We start from the raw sequence: 16814 nt of genomic DNA on the forward strand, positions 1-16814 counted from the left end.
CCTGGCACTTTTGCCTAGCAGGACAAAGCCATCCCTGGGTGGGGGGGGGCGGCTGACCTGCTTCCAGCCTGGGTAGGAAGCTTCTGAAGTCATTCACACCTCAGCCCACGCTTCAGTAAATATTCTTGTAAGACTCTTTTTTTTTTTTTGGTTTTTCGAGACAGGGTTTCTCTGTATAGCCCTGGCTGTCCTGGAACTCACTTTGTAGACCAGACTGGCCTCGAACTCAGAAATCCGCCTGCCTCTGCCACCCAAGTGCTGGGATTAAAGGCGTGCGCCACCACGCCCGGCCTCTTGTAAGACTCTTAAGATGGTACCCAGCAGCCAGAGAGAGAGGACTACCATCCTACCGAGGCCTGATGAGGCCCTCTCTGAGGATCCAAGTGGTATTTGAAAAGTAACCAGACAACATCTACAATCTCACCTCACTGGGTACCACATTTCCAGTGGAAAAAGGGACAATAGAAACTGCACTGAGAAATTCAGTTCAACGCTACACAGCACCAGTCAGCAAATACAGTTTTTCTGTGTTGACCCTATCTGGGCTCAAATCCAATAAAGACACTTTATATCCAGGTGGTTTCATTTCATTTCTTTTTTTTTTTTAAAGATTTTGTGTGTGGGGGGGTGGGTGGGTGGGTGGGTGTGTATGAACATGCTGTAGCTGTCTTCAGACACACCAGAAGAGGGCATCAGATCTCATTACAGGTGGTTGTGAGCCACCATGTGGTTGCTGGGATTTGAACTCAGGATCCCTTGGGCAAGCAGTCAGTACTCTAAACCACTGAGCCATCTCTCCAGCCCCTGTAGCCCAGGCTGCCTTGAACTCATATATCTGAGGCTTGCCTTTAACTTCTGATCCTCCTGTCTCTACTTCCCAAGTGCTGGGATCACAGGTGAACGTCTCAGCACCAGGAGTAGGCTTACAGTTTTGTTTGTCATTTGTGAATAAAGGGGTGAGATTGGTCCTGTTACATACCCAAGCTTGGCTAGGAACTTTCAATCCTACCTATCCCAGCATCTCCAGCACTGAGAGTACAGGCACACACCACCACATCTAATTCATGAAGCCACTGATAAGGAGAAGGTCACTGCTCTGGACCTCATACTTCCTGAGGGGGCACCGCAGCTAACCAGGGGATCCCAACTCCATGACGGTGGTTTACAGAGACAACCCTTTCATGCTGCTCACAGGAAGGCCATTCCAGAATCTATTCCAAAGACTACAAAGAGTTTGAACACACCGAAACCTACCTGAGAAAAGCAGCCACAGCCTTCCACGTAAAGACTCGGGGATCCCCATGGCCACCAACTTCCGGATCTTTTCAGTGCGGAACATGCACACGGTCCGACCGTACTCTACAAAGTGGTCGTTCCACAGACTGATTTTTATCTGCTCCCGGGACTGGAAATGGAGGTGTTTGTTAAGGTGACAAGAAGCCATAATCAGTAACAGTATAAAGAATGTCTCAGTTTATCAGGGACCAACAGGAAGAGCAGTGATAACAGTGTTCACACACGCAACATGTATGAGCCGCTGCCAGGCATAAAGAATCCAGGACAAATAACACAGAGCCCCAAGGAGCCCTGCAGAGACGTCTGTGTGAACACAGTGCACAGTTCATAACAGGAACATGTCACCAAGTACAGAGGCAGCTCAGACTGGATGGGAGAGACAGATGCAATGGGGAATTTGGGCAATGCCTCTTTGGGGCACTGACACAAAGCCAACTGCTAAAACACCACTCGACTCCAATGTCTGCAGACTGTAACAGGCACCCAGCATGCCCTGAGCTTCCTGACAGAAGGGGGGAAAACTGAAACCTGGAAAAAAAATATTTTCAATTTTTTAAAAAAAAATGTCTTTTATATAAATGTGTTTGCAGGAGTCAGAAGGGGTGTGGATTCCCTGGGACTGTAGTTAGGGGAAGTTGGGTTGGGTCTCTGTAAAAGACACAAGTGCTTTGAACCACTGAGCCACCTCTGCAAAGCGCATTCTCATTATCAGAAACGAGGGGGACATTTATTTCTCTAAAAGTCCTTTAAAACTGTTCATATGTCAGGAGTATCAGGTCTTTTATAAGATAGTAGCTACTATTTGTAATAATTACTGTCCAATAATGTGAGTAACATATTCATAAACCTACATTTTTGGTCATTCGGACAAGGAATGGCTGAACATAGTGTATACAGCAATTAAGAAGACTCAGTTTGGATTTAAAAGGCTGGTAGCTAGGAAGCTGCATGCTTGCTAGTTGTTCTTGGAGCTACCACCTGGGCCTGTGGCTGCCTGGCTGCCTGCCTGCCTGCCAGCCAGGGTCCCATTCCAGTCTATTCACCAACTATACATGACTCCTACCGCCCTATTATAAATTAAGCAACAGGGGCTGGAGAGATGGCTCAGTGGTTAAGAGCACTGACTGCTCTTCTGGAGGTTCTGAGTTTAATTCCCAGCAACCACATGGTGGCTCACAACCACCTGTAATGAGATCTGACGCCCTCTTCTGGTGTGTCTGAAGACAGCTACAGTGTACTTACTTATAATAATAAATAAATAAAATCCTTTTTTAAAAACTTAATAATTAATTAAGCAACAGGGCCTGGGGAAATGGGTCTGTGAGTAAGGAGGGCTTGTGGTACAAACATGAAGACTTGAGTTTGAATCTCCATCACCCAGGTGAAAATACAGTAATTTCAGTGTTGGGGTCCAGGGATAGGGAGGAGGCAGAGACAGGTGGATCCCAGGATTCTGCCAGTCTGGCCAAAATGCAAACTTCAGGTTCAGTGAGGAGCAAAGAAAAACCCGTGTGAAAGGCATACACAGAAGGCCTGACTAGTAACAGACTCATTGCACACCCGGAAACCTATAGGGGCAGCACCATCCTCTGGGCAGGCCTCACTCCGAGAGGAGCCAGCTCCCTACTGCCCTTCACTTGGTGCCTAGGACAAAAGAAGCGATGGCCACCCAGAGCGCACGCCGCTCCCGGGCATCTCACTCACCAGGCGGGAGTCCGGGCTCTGGCTGCCAGACTGCTGGAAGACAGCAGTCAGGGGCTCGGGGTGTGGCTTCTCCTTCTCTCTCTCTTCGATACTTTGAGAAGACACCATCTCAAGATCCCCAAACTTGTCAGTGCAGGTGCTTGTTGAGTAAAACACAGGTGAAGCCTACAAGTCAAAGAGAGGAGGCAGAGAGCACTGCGTGTCAGCTAAAAAGTGGAGCCCAACCAAGCATGCGACCAGCGACTGAATACCTAGAACCCGCTGTTACTGTCAGGTACGTGTGACAGACGGGATCCCAGGGCAAGCTGGCTAGGGAGAGTAGCCGTGTAGCACACTCTGAGTCTGACTGAGAGAGCCTGCCTCAATGATCAGGATGATTCCTGTGTACCCACATATGTCCACATACATGTATACATATATGCTCATAACACATTCACGGAAATTTAAAGATGAAAAGATGTTTCCTAATGGAAATCACGGCTAATGATGGACCAGCAAACCCAAGTACATTCTTGTATCTCTCCAGTCTTAGGATGCAAAACTCTCCCTCTTAACAGATTATAGCTACCCTGAGCATCAGCCCCAGCAACCTTGAAAAGGGGATACCTGCGCTTCAAGAATATGACAAGTGTCCCCACGGGGAGGGGTGTCCCACTGCTCCTCTAACCTGGAGGGGAAGGGGTGTCATATCAACTTCTCTAACCCAGGCAGTATGTGGAGCGTCAACCCTCCAAGGTGCAGGTGACCCCATGGGCCCTTCTGCTCCAGGCATCCCCCAACTCAGAACACCAGAGCCATCAGATGTGACATCACACTAATGAACGGCCCACCCATCTCCCCCTACACACACACACACACACACACACACACACACACGGCCTGTCTTTCCAAGCACTCCCTTTGGAGGCCATGGCCCTCCCAGAGGTCACAAGAAAAGTCATGGGATGCTGTCCCTGTAAAGGCTCCTACCATGTCATCATCACTTGGCGAGGTCTCATAGTGCACAGGGTGGTTGGCGTGGACCTGCTTCAGTCTCAGCAGCAGGCCCTCCACCAAGTTCTCTCTGTCCTTGAGCTCAATGAACTGGAAGGCCATCTTGCTGCGGATGCTCACGATGATGGGGTTGGGCAGCAGGCTCGTGTCTTCCATCTTCTCAATGCTCACTACCTGGAACAGAGATGACACACAAGTATAAGACAGGAGCCTGGCAGGTGTGTGATCATGCCCTCAGACACATCCAGGAAGAACTCCGTGCAAAGGCAGGAAAGTGGGCTGGGCAGTGTTACCTGTCAGTGCCACAAGGGGGCAGCAGCCCAAGGCGCTGTGCACAGGTTGAGTGGCTTGGCAAACAGATCACAAAGTAGCAATCTGCCCCCCCCCAAAAGAAACTCCAACCCATACTACATCATAGATGAAGCCTGGGGGAGCTGGGCTACCTGGAATAAGTCACTCATAAAAAAGATAAATACCAGGGCTGGAAAGGCGGCTCAGCAGCTAGGAGCACAAACAAGTAGGAGTGCTGAATGACTGCACTGAGGGCTTTAGTCTCAAGTTGGGAAGATGGACATCCTGGAGGTGATAGTGGGAATGGTTATGTAACAGAGTGAACATACTTGGTGCCATTGAAATGCACACCTAGCAGTGGCTAAGGGGATGAATTACGTGATGCGGGTTCTGGAGAGCTCTTATTTTTCTTTTTGAAGACAGGGTTTAGCTATGTAGCACTGGCTGGTCTGGAACTCACTGTGTGGACCAGGCTGGCCTTGAACTCATAGAAATCTGCCTGCTCCTGCCTCCCAAGAGCTGGGACCACACCTGACGTGGCTTTCTTAGTTGACTGTTTATAAAAAGAGCATGTTAATTGCATAATAACAACATGGAGATCAGAGGAGGGGAGGGGGAGGTGAACCTTCTAAATAATTAAGCAGCCAGACTCCAGCACTGTAGCTGTCTTCAGACACACACCAGAAGAGGGCATCAGATCCCATTACAGATGGTTGTGAGCCACCATATGGTTGCTGGGAATTGAACTCAGGACCTCTGGAAGAGCAGTCAGTGCTCTTAACTGCTGAGCTGTCTCTCCAGCCCCGAATTATGATATTTTACAGTAAAATACTTAACTTTACATTTTTAAGCTGAAGTTCTAGGAGTGTAGTAAGCCGAGGAAGTGGCCGTTTGGTTTCTGCAGGTGACACTTTTTATAGGTTGCTTCTCTCTCGGGGGGTGGTGGTGAGGGGTGGTGAAAGGGGAGAGCTCTCATTCCCGGCACACTCTTTAACAGTGGCTTCACCAGTGAGGAGGAGGTTGGAACGCTCTCTTTACCCAGCCCTTATAGGCAAACTCTGGGCTGTTAAAGCAACACCAGAAGAGCCACAGCCACCCCAGGAATGAGCAACTCAGGTTCTGCTCCTCAGAGAACCAGAGGGCCATCTTTAGAATAAAGTCCTGGTATGTGGCCACCCTTCCTCTGCCCTGACAGGGCGGCAGCAGCAGCAGCAGCAGCAGCAGAGTCTGTGGTTTGGATATGATTTCCACGGGACCCCAGAGGCTCACTAGTGAAGAGCATGGTCCCTGTGAAGCTGTGATAAGAGGAGGTGGGGTTGCTATGGTTGGGCCTCTGGGAACATTTCCCCCAGAAAGGACTAATACAGTTCTCAGGAGACCTCAGTCAGTTGTCAGAAAGTAGGTCACTTGGAACAGCAACAGGACTGGCCTTTGCTCTTTGTTTTACCATGTGATATCTCCAGCCACTACATCACCATTTTTTTTGATAAGGCCTCGATCAGATCTAAGCCCAAACAAAACATAACATCTTTTTTTTTTTTTTTTTAAATGAGCTAACCCTCTTTTCTTTATAAGTTTATCTGGCCTTGAGTGTTTTGTGTTTGAGCAACATAAAACAGACTCAAACACTTGGGTACAAATTGCAAAGGGTGCTTCAGGAGCGCAAAGCAGGCAAGCATGGGTGAAAGATGTTAAGTCTACCTCTCTCAGGGGAAGCACAACGTTACAGCAGCCATCCTCTCTGCTGGCAAAGCAGATGTAGCTGTCAGAGGAGAATATCCGTCCAGCCGTGTGGCAGCGACTGAAGGGCGTCCAGAGGGAACAATCTGCCACAGTGTGCAGCTTCTCCTCCCTCGGCAGCCTGAAGAAAGCCCGGAAGAACTCATTCTGTGCTCTGGCCTCCAGGTCCCTGGGGAGCAATGGGGACAGAGAGAATGAACATACAAGCTCACAGAGAAAAAAATACCTCGACGCCCACTGGCCCAGCTGGACAGCAAGGGCATGCAGACTGGTAGTATTTTCCAGAGACCGAGTCATCCCTGGGCTCCAAGTTCACAGCCAACCCCTAAAGCAAGCAGAGCTTCCTGAGTCTACACAGAGATAACCCATGAGCCATGAATCAGGATGCACATCCCTGGGGGCTGGCCAGAAGACCCTGAGGTCAAAAGCGCAGGCTGCTCTTCCAGAGCACCCAGGTTCCATCCTAGTACCCTCACAGAGTCTCACACTTGTCTATAATTCTAGTTCCAGGGAAGATCCAATGCCCTCTTATGGCCCCCACAAGCACAAGGCCTATATGTGGTGCACAGACAAACGCATGCAGGCAAAGCGCCCATACACATCCATCTTTAAAGAAATAAGCATGCCTGGCTGGTTTGGTTTAACCACAAAAAATGGCATAAAAATGTAAATATCAAAAAGTCAGGTTACTTTAAGTGTGGTGGCTTGAATAGGAATGGCCCCATAGACTCGAGTGTTTGAATACTTGGCCCATAGGGAGTGGCACTATTATTAGGAGGTGTGGCCTTGTTGGAATAGGTGTGACCTTGCTGGAGCAAGTGTGTCACTGTGAGGGTGGGCTTTGAGGTCTCAGAAGCTCAGGCTACAGTCAGTGTGGACCCAGTCTCCTGCTGCTCCCTGAGGATCAAGATGCAGAACTCTCAGCTCCCTCGCCTGCACCATGTCTGTCTGCACGCCGCCATGCTTCCTGCTGTGATGATCATGGTCTAAACTTCTGGAGTCCCGAAGGATGAAATGTTTTCCTTTCTAAGAGTCATGGTGTCTGTTCCCAACAGTAAAACCCCAAGCCACTGAGTGTTGCCCAGGGTATGGGGAATCGTAGCCTTCACACGCTTTTGGTGGGCATGTGAAGTGACGTGCTTTGTGTAGGAAACCAGTCTTACTGCTTAAGGGAGACTCACCATTTACCCAGAAATTCTACTCCTGGGAATCCACAAACAAGAGACATGTAGGCCTGCTAACAACTCACATACTAACATTAACGCTAACAATAACAAAAAGTGGCCCAAATATCCACCAACTGATGAACAGCTAAATACAACGTGGCATGTCTCTTTAATTGGATAGAAAGTACTCAGCCACAACACAGGAGGAAAGGTCTTGATACACATGGCGATTTGGATGAAGCTTAAATACGCTAAGTATGGGGCCAGACACAGAGACCTCAGCCTGATTCTGGCCACACAGTAGCTGACAAATCCTTACATCATCCCAGCACAGCTAAAACATCAACAGGGCCCTGTGTAGTAAGAAGCCAGCCCCATATGAGGGTCATCACCAGCCCATCCTCTCAGGCAGGGTTTGGTCACTTCCTTCTCAGACAAAAGGTTAGGGGTAAACTCCAAACTCAAGTGACTCAAGTGGCACTGAGAAGGACTGTCTTATTTTGTGGGGGATTTAGTAAAGAAGCCTTAATGCCATAGTCGCACAGACAGACAGACAGACAGACAGCAATGGGGTGGGGGCTTTGAGGCCAGTGAGGGCCAACATGGCTGAGTAAGGGGCCCGTCTTTCTTTAGAGGAGTGGGGAGGTGCTATACCACACGACCATAGCACTGCCTGATATTTAAGCTATCTCTGGCTCCTGGCTGGCATCAGGGAAGGAGGGGCCCTGTTAGCCTGAGACTCCTGTGCATGCCAGCTGTGAGGGTAAGGAGAGCTAGAATCTAGACCTTAACAGCAGGGCCACCATGGGGCCTCCCAATCCTTCCTTCTACAGAAAGGCCAGCACACAGCAGAGCTAATACTTGGGATACACTAGCCAGCTCAGGCTAGCAGCCTCTGAAGAAGCACACGTGAGGGTGGTATTGACCCAGTAGCAGCAGACTCAAACCAGAAGGTTCTAGCTCTAGACTCCAGGCATGCCTTTATTAAACTTAGCTTCCATTCCTAAGATGTCAGGGACTTAGAAACGCAAGCAATCCTAAAAACTTAGAGGGAAAGAATTTATTACTCTCCCCACAAATCCAGAATTTATTTAGTCCAGACTAGATGTCCCTCCTAGATCAGACAAATGTGCCAAAAGCAGATTTCTCCCTCTCTCTTCTCTCAGCAACCCTCTGGAACGCTTTACAGAAGAGCTGCATCTGGGCTGACAGGCCAACTCTCACCCCATCTGCTTACTCAGGCCACACAGGATGCAGCTGTGTATCAGCAGCAGCCACAAGCTCAGACTGAGTGACAGGCTAGGCCAGCCTTCCTCACCTCGGCACTCAAGATCTCTAGCCATATCCAATATAGGACATCTGACTGATCATGCCTTGTTCCATCTGGGTTCAGAAAGGCCAAAGTGGGTCTTAGGCTGCCGGCTTGCCTCAACAGGGCATGGCTATGTCTCTGGAAAGTGCAAGGATTAGCAACTCAGGAACAAGGCTCCAAGGGCAGATGGTGCTTTTTCTCGGTGTTCCTGTCCACATGGAAGAGTTCCCTCTCAAATGTGTACTCACTCAGAACATGACCAGAATTGTCAAGGCCAGAGTTTGGGCACCTGTGGACCCAAAAGCTAAGTTCAACGTCCCACCCTGACATGCCAGTTAAGAAACAAGCAGGGGTGGTTTGAACACTGTGGTGGTTTGTATATGCTTGGCCCAGGGAGTGGCACTATTATGAGGGGAGGCCTTGTTGGAGTAGGTGTGTCACTGTGGGAGCGGGCTTTAAGACCCTCATCCTAGCTGCCTGGAAGCCAGTCTTCTGCTAGCAGCCTTCAGATGAATATGTAGAACTCTCAGCTCCTCCTGCACTATGCCTGCCTGGATGCTGCCATGTTCCTGCCTTGATAACAATGGACTGAACCTCTGAACCTGAAAGCCAGCCCCAATTAAATGTTGTCCTTGTAAGAGTTGTCTTGGTCATGGTGTCTGCTCATAGCAATGACACCCTAACTAAGACAAATAGGAACAGCCCTCAGAGAAGCAGTCAAGCCAGTTCACTTCTGCTGCCTCTGTGTAGCCACACTTCTCCACTACGATGATAATGGACTGCACCTCTGAACTGTAAGCCAGCCCCAGTTAAATGTCGTCCTTTATAAGAGTTGCAGTGGTCATGGTGTCTGCTCACAGCAATGAAACCCTGACTGAGACACAAGGGATGAGGACAAGCAGATTATTCAACAGTCCACACTGCAAAGGAGAACAGATATAAAGAGGTCCATTGACCTCCCAAGTCCATGAGCTCCCGCTTAGAGGGAGGCCTGGACAGGTAGGAGTGGCCTCGTTGACCTTGAAGCTGGAGGGAACAAGGCTGTTGCCAGCCAGATGAAGATTTCTTTTTCTTTTTTGGTTTTTTCGAGACAGGGTTTCTCTGTGTAGCCCTGGCTGTCCTGGAACTCACTTTGTAGACCAGGCTGGCCTCAAACTCAGAAATCCGCCTGCCTCTGCCTCCTGAGTGCTGGAGATTTCTATCTGCTCCAAGGCGCAGGTATAACTACCCTCACTGTGGGCGGGGCCCTCTGTCGTGTGAGAGAGAGGCTGTTCCCGGACTCCACCATAAGAAACACCACCTAATCCCTGCACCTTCAAGCTAACGCAGACAAGAGAGAAGGCACAGGACAGGCTCTTCTCCTTCATCTGCTCAGCCATGGGTCCAGGTGAGGAGTCCGCACGCTTCAGCAAAAGTGGCTTCTGAGGAAACCACCCACACTGGCTCTCAAGAGAGCAGAGCCTGGCCATGCTGCCCAGGAGAATCCCCTTAGAGCAGCCCAGGGGGCGTCTGTGGAGGTGGGAAGGTGAGGGGTAGTGGGTCTTCCCTTGAAAGATGCCTCTTTTGTGACAGCTAACATTATGTTTTAAGTTTAAATCACTGTGTTTAAGAGATCTATAAAACAAATATGTTGCTAACCCAGTGGTTTTCAACCTGTGGGTTGTGACCACCTCACACCCCCCCCATGGGGGTTGTTGAATGACACTTTCACAGTGGTCAGCTAAGGCCATTGGGAAGACACAGATATTCACATTACGATTCATAACAGTAGTAAAAGTATAGTTATGAAGTAGCAGTGAAAATGATGTTATGGTTGGTGGTGGGGGGGGGGGTCGCCACAACATGAAGGGTAGCAGCATTCAGAAGGCTGAGAACCTCTGCTCTAACTGTGACTTCACTTGCTCGAGGACAGAGAACTCCCTGGAATGTTGGGGGCTGTTCATGTGAGATAAGCCACATGTTTTCACGGCCATAAGTAAACAAGCATGGTTGCACCGGTTGTACAGGATGAGTGTTCAACCCCACATAGCTGTGTAAGCACGTCGGGTGTATGCTTGCCCCTGATTGGACACAAGAGGGAAGTACTTAGCTTTGTGGGTTTCCCTTTATAAGCTCCTAACGCTAATGTGAACTGGGCACACACACTAGGGATCCTCAGAACAGATCTGGCCAGTTATTTAATAAAGCTTGCTTCATATCTGACTCAGAATGTGTGGTCCCAGTCTTATTCTTGCCTGGTGGGGCTGATGCGTCTTCCCCTGCAGCCCTCCTGTTCCCCACTTGCTCTGATCTGACCATGGGAAGTGGGTACTCTGATGGGGCCACAGGAGGGGACCAGGAAAGTGGACTGGCTCTGTAGGATGAGGCCAAAGAGGTCTGCAGAGACAGAAGGGCAGAGGCAGGGGCTGCACTGAGGACCCAGAACCCAGCAGCTACTGGGAGAAGAGTAATTTTGACTCCCAACCTAAACACATCCCAGTAATCCACCTGCCCGGGAGACCGCAGACCAGGAGGCAGACCAGCCTCTCCAAGCTGCCCCGCCCTCCCCCTATACAAACTGGTTGGCTATCTGACCACACCCTAACTTTAGGATAAACACTTTCTGTTTGGGAATCTCAGGATCAGCTTATTCCATTACCCCTACTGCCCAGGCGGCAGCATCCTCCCTCCCCCCGCCCCTCAACCAGGGCCCACCACCAGAGCTCTGCTAAAGATATGGGGTCCAGGTCCTCTCTGCACTGGGCAGCCTGGGCCATCCCCTCCCCACTCCCACATCCCCAGTGGAAGGACCATAGGCCTGAGGTGACTAACAGAATAGGTAAACAGTTACTCAAGTAACCTAGGCCTTTGACCCTAAGGGTCACCACTGGAAAGCAGTCATCTGGGAAGGGAAGAGATCAAGATGAGATCAAGGAGAGCGCTGGGGTGTGTGGGGAGGTATTCCGGTCCCTCTCTGAGCTGGGTAGGCTGTTTTCCCAAACTTTAAAATCTGCCTGAGGCAGGGTGCCAAGGGGTCTGAGTCATTACCTGTTTACACCCACAGGCCTGGTCGCCATGACAAAAGCTCCATGGGAGCCAGCCAAGGGGCAGCAACCAGACCTTTCACTTCAGAGAAAGTCCCTAACCAGGTGGGCATGCTGCTGGAGACCAGAACCTGTATGGGTGGGTCCTGGGTCCAGCCCTGGGAACAGATGGGTCCAGCCCTGATCACAGATGGTCCAGCCTTGGACACTCACCTGCTGGCCACCCCCACATTCCTGTCCTCCCTTTTCTTCCTTCTCCTGGTGCCCAGGTAGAACTCAGGGCTGGGCGAGGAGGAGGACTTGGAGACAATTCCCGAGTCGGGACGTGAATGCCCACTGCCAACCCTGACACTTCTAAAACAGCTCTCTCCATCTTAACATAGTACAGGGTCACAGCCAGAGAATGCACTGCCCCCTGTCTGCCCACCCTATCTCTTCACAGTAACCCCCACAGGCATGCTCAGAGGCTCATCTCCTAGGAGACTCTCTGTCCAGTTGACAACACTAAAGCACACCAGGAAGGCTGGCCAGCCCCTGTGCAGCTGCAAGCTGCAAGCTGCACGCTTGTGCAATGTGACTCGGGCTTGTAGCTGAGTAAACATAGACAAGAGCAAAACTTTCCCTGGTAGCTTATGAGGACTACTTATTTAAAGACCTGCATGCCCACATCATGTTGGATTTGGGGCTCTGTCAGCATGGCTCTTTCTTTTTAAAGGATTTATTTATTTTATATATAGGAGTACACTGTAACTTCAGACACCCCAGAAGAGGGCATCAGATCCCAGTACAGATGGTTGTGAGCCACCATGTGGTTGCTGGGAACTGAACTCAGGACCTTCAGAAGAGCAGTCAGTGCTCTTAACTGCTGAGCCATCTCGCCAGCCCCAGTCAGTGCTCTTAACTGCTAAGCTATCTCCCCAGCCCATCTGTGGAGTTTTGAAGGAACTTAACACAGACTGTTTTCTGTGTAAAATGACTGGGACAAAGTATTTGCAAATTTTTGTGTTTTTTTAAAAAGGGATATTTGCATAGACCTATGGGTTGAACATCCCTAGCCTGATGTTCCACCCTCCACTCTAACACTGGATTTCAGGGCATTCACATTCTTCCCCCAGGTCTGTGTGTTCAGCCTTTGTCATGAGATAAAGCTGATCGCCAAGGAAGCTCTGGCACCTCATCGCTTCTGTCTTCAACTGAACAGAAGATGAACGAGAATATTAAAAAGGAGAACTAAAACCCCAAGAGGCAGAGACCTGGCACAGCTGGTGGATGGAGGCTTACCTAGGGTAAGCACCAGCAGGTGAGAGGACTAACTCTGAGAGGGAAGGGGGAAGCTTCAGTCCTAAGGAGCTTGTTTTGAAAGTGTGATGACCTGAGATGGATCATCAGAATCCACATAAGCAGCTGGGCATAGTGACATGCCCTTGTCACCCACAACTAGGTCCCTGAGGCTCCCTGCTGGGCATAGTGACAAGCCCTTGTCACCCACTGCTACGTCCCTGAGGCTCCCTGGCAAGCCAGCCTAGCCCTCTTGCTGAGCTCCAGAGCAGTGTGAGCCTGTCTCAGACACAAAGCTATTCCCGAAGAATGGCACACCTAAAGTCCTCTGACACACATGTGCACACACCTGCACACACATGCATGCACACGCGGGCACATCCCACGGCATGGCTGAACTTTGAAGACATTAAGTGGAATGGGTTCTCTGCAAACCACAGCTCAAGGATCCCACCTTACTAAGGGGCCCGCTCAGCTTCCCAGAGCAGTTAGTGACCAGCAGGGGGTGAATGTGGATGGCAGAATCGTTCTGCAGGTGGATGGTGGTGGCAACCGGATAGGACATGAGTGTGACAAAAGCTTTTGACCCATGCCACACTTACCAGCCAAGATCCACAAAGCCCCAAACCAATCTGGCTCAAGCACTTGTGTTGTGAGCTTCAGGTGATGATGCTGAACTTGTTTAAAGCAACAATCCAAACAACTGCCTCACAAAGTCGTCTCAAAGCCTGTCAGGTGTAGTCCAACTAAATAAACCCAAGGACTATTGGCTCTAAAGTAAAGGAATCAAAATGGTCCAGCTGCCCTGACCACCAACCCCCGCCCCAGAGTCCTCTGACTCTGACAAGAGGACTGGCTGGGTGACAGAGTACATCCCTAGCCAGCATGCACAAGGGGGAAATGTCCAGCACCATTAAAAATAAAATGTCTTAGAGATGCTGGAGAGATGGCTCAGCAGTTAAGAGCACTGGCTGTTCTTCCAGAGGTCCTGAGTTCAATTCCCAGCAACCACATGGTGGCTCACAACCATCTGTAATGGGATCTGATGCCCACTTCTGGGTTGTCTGAAGACAGTGACAGTAAGCTTATATACATAAAATAAATACATGCTTTTTTAAAAATGAAATGTCTTCATGTTCACTGATAAAGTGAATAACCAACTTGTACCACGAGGGTGCCCACACTATGTGCGGAAATATTTGAAGTAAAAGGGGACCTCCATCCAGAAAGCCACGTCTACCACTTGGAGGAGAGAAGGGATAATGACAGTCACCATTTCCACTTCTGCCTGCCTAGGTTAGCCACAGAGACGGCGCCCACCAGCTGGCTTGGTGGGTACAGACATTCTGACCACACGACTTGATTCCAGGGACCCACAAGGTGGAGGAGAGAATTAACTCTCTCAAGTTGTCCTTCGACCTCCACGCTCACGCACTCAAAAACACAACAGAAGAATGTAATAAAGAAATAAAAGACTGACTCCAGGGCTAGGGGGCCATTTGAGTGGCACCACATACATCAGGCCCTCAGTGTTTGTAGGCTCTGTATCCTTGGATTCAACAACCATCAATCAAATATTTAGAAAGACAGCCTCTCTGTACCAAATGCATACACCTTTCCTTAGTGCTCTTCTCTAAACAGTACAGTGTGACAATTATTTATATGACATGGATGCTGTATTAGGATAAGTCCTCTAGAGATCCTGCACAGCATCTGGGCTTTTTAATCAGCCATATGAAAAGGCTACAGTGTTTTATAGCAGGTTCTTGTGCAGATGTGGGTCAGATGCCCACAGAAATCCTGGAACCATTGGCCTAGGCAGATGGGGGAAAACCAGGTACCTAAGGCTGTCAAAAGCTGTGCATATGACAGATGAGGCCGGCACAGGTCCCCTGAGCAACTGAGGGTCACCTGTGCTGAAGCCCTACCTCTTGGTGATCTGGCTAGGCTCCTGTAGGTCGGGGTCGAGATCAAAGACCTCGTTGTCCAGCAGCCTCCGGAGCGTGACATCTGCCAGCTGCTCCATGATCTTAAACACCTCATCCAGGTTCAGAAACGTGGAGAAGTCTCGCTCCTTATTCTGTGTAGTGATCCTGATGGTGTCCGTGAGAAAGACATTGGAGGTTCGCTCCAGCTTCTGGATATCGACCCAGGGGATCACAAGTTTAACTGTAAGAGAGAAGGACAAATGGGCATCAACCATCAGATGGGAGCAAACTTGAATCAAGTGGCAGACAGTGCTCAAAGTTCTCTCATAGCAAAAACAGAAATGTCTTTTGGGCCAGGGCAGGGAGTCTAGTCCAGGACTGTGCGGAGGTTACTGGGGAACACACAGCCTCGTTCCAGTGGCTCCTCACCGATTTGGGTGAAGCTTCCCACGTCGCTGGCTCCCGCATGTCCCACACTTACTTATCCAGGGACCATGGTTCTGCAAGGCCAAATTAGCTATGCACACTCTCTCTCTCTCAAGAACACTTACCCAGCTGTACAGTCATTAATAAATGTCACAAAAATCATCCCTCTCTGAATCAAGTAGCTAAAAACCATCTCTACCATCTCTGTCTGATTACTTTGCAATATTGTCTTCTAGGCTCTGGTCATTTTAAAAGGTACGATCTGTGCCATCCTTGGCAAGATGTTCATTAGCTGTTTCTGTGCTTTCACACAAAGTATCTTACACACACACACAAACTTAATTGATTCACACTACCAAGTCCAGTTTATTAAGTAACTGCCTGTGAGGCTCCCAGTGTCATGGTTTGCAATGCAACTGTGTGGATAGGAAATGTACCTTCAAAAGTTAAAATGTCAGGGGCTTGGTCCCATGTTATGGTGCTATCCAGGGGAGATGGGTCTTTGATGCATCTCGTTCCTGGCCCCTTCCTGTCCGCAGGGAAACAGGAAGGTCCCGGACATGTGTTGTAACACTCTAAGTGTAAAGCCCCAGAGACTATAAACCAGGTAAGTCCTGCCCCTGTCTCTGTCAGATATTTTGGCCCAGTAGGGAAAAGTCATTTATCTATTCTGCACTGAAGCAGCTCATTCAAATAAGGAAGACAGGCAAACGAGTACGTAACCCAGCACAAAAACATAAACATGTGCAGATGATACAGAGGAAGGCTTCCTGGAGGGGACAAAATCAAAATTAGGGTAGGAAGGATCAACAGCCATTTACAGACAGGGTACACAAACAGGCAAGGGAAGAGTATTCAACTCAACAAGAATTTCAGATGGGGAAAAAGGGAGTGATCCGTGTGTAAAGAGAGGGAACAGTGTAGAGCAGTCAGTGTGCACAGGGTCCAGGAGCATCGCAGTGAAGCCACTGAGCAGACAATGCGCCCCGTGCTCAGGAAGCTCACCATAGATGCTCAGGAGTGGCCCCCTGGAGCTGGCGTCACTTGAAACACAGGTGCAGAAAAGGAAAAGCACGATACATCACATTTGTGGATTTACCTGCTGTGACAGCGTTCCCTGACAAGTCCAGCTGAAGAAAAAGAGTGTTTACCTGGACTCACACTTCCCAGGTACAATCCGTGGTGGGTGTAAAGGCAGGAGCCTGAGGCAGCTGGTTACATTGTATCCACAGCCAGGAAGCAGATGGAGACAGATGCTGATGCTCTGTCCCTTCTGCCTCTCTCCCTCTCTTTCACACACTCACTCACTCTCACACACACACTCAGGGTGGAGAGATGTTAAGAGCACTGACTACTTGTGATGGTTTGAATGTTTGGCCCAGGGAGTAGCACTGTTAGGGGGTGTGGCCTTGTTGGAGTAGGTGTGTCACTGTAGGTGTGGGCTTTAAGACCCTCATCCTAGCTGCCTGGAAGCCAGTCTTCTCCTAGTGGCCTTCAGATGAAGATCTAGAACTCTCAGCGACTCCTGCACCATGCCTGCCTGGATGCTGCCATGTTCCCACCTTGATAACAATGGACTGAACCTCTGAACCTGTAAGCCAGCCCCAATTAATTGTAGCCCTTATAAGAGTTGCCTTGGTCACAGCAATAAAACCCA

At 49.6% G+C, this 16814-nt stretch overlaps 1 protein-coding gene across 2 annotated transcripts in view; it reads right to left on the minus strand.

The window, feature by feature from the left end:
- Tbc1d8 (TBC1 domain family member 8) overlaps positions 1-16814 on the minus strand; it is a 109501-nt gene that overhangs the window by 18260 nt on the left and 74427 nt on the right. For both annotated transcript variants that reach the window (XM_029476619.2, XM_021185175.3), the window contains exons 5-9: positions 14732-14972; positions 5986-6193; positions 3970-4167; positions 3001-3165; positions 1255-1405 (exon numbers count right to left, since the gene is read on the minus strand). In XM_029476619.2, the coding sequence (XP_029332479.1) occupies positions 1255-1405; positions 3001-3165; positions 3970-4167; positions 5986-6193; positions 14732-14972 (963 nt within the window). The remainder of the gene's footprint in view (positions 1-1254; positions 1406-3000; positions 3166-3969; positions 4168-5985; positions 6194-14731; positions 14973-16814) is intronic.

The sequence above is a fragment of the Mus caroli genome, unplaced genomic scaffold (assembly GCF_978045245.1).
Source record: "Mus caroli unplaced genomic scaffold, Mus_caroli_1 scaffold_1, whole genome shotgun sequence".
In the NCBI taxonomy this organism is placed as follows: Eukaryota; Metazoa; Chordata; class Mammalia; order Rodentia; family Muridae; genus Mus; species Mus caroli.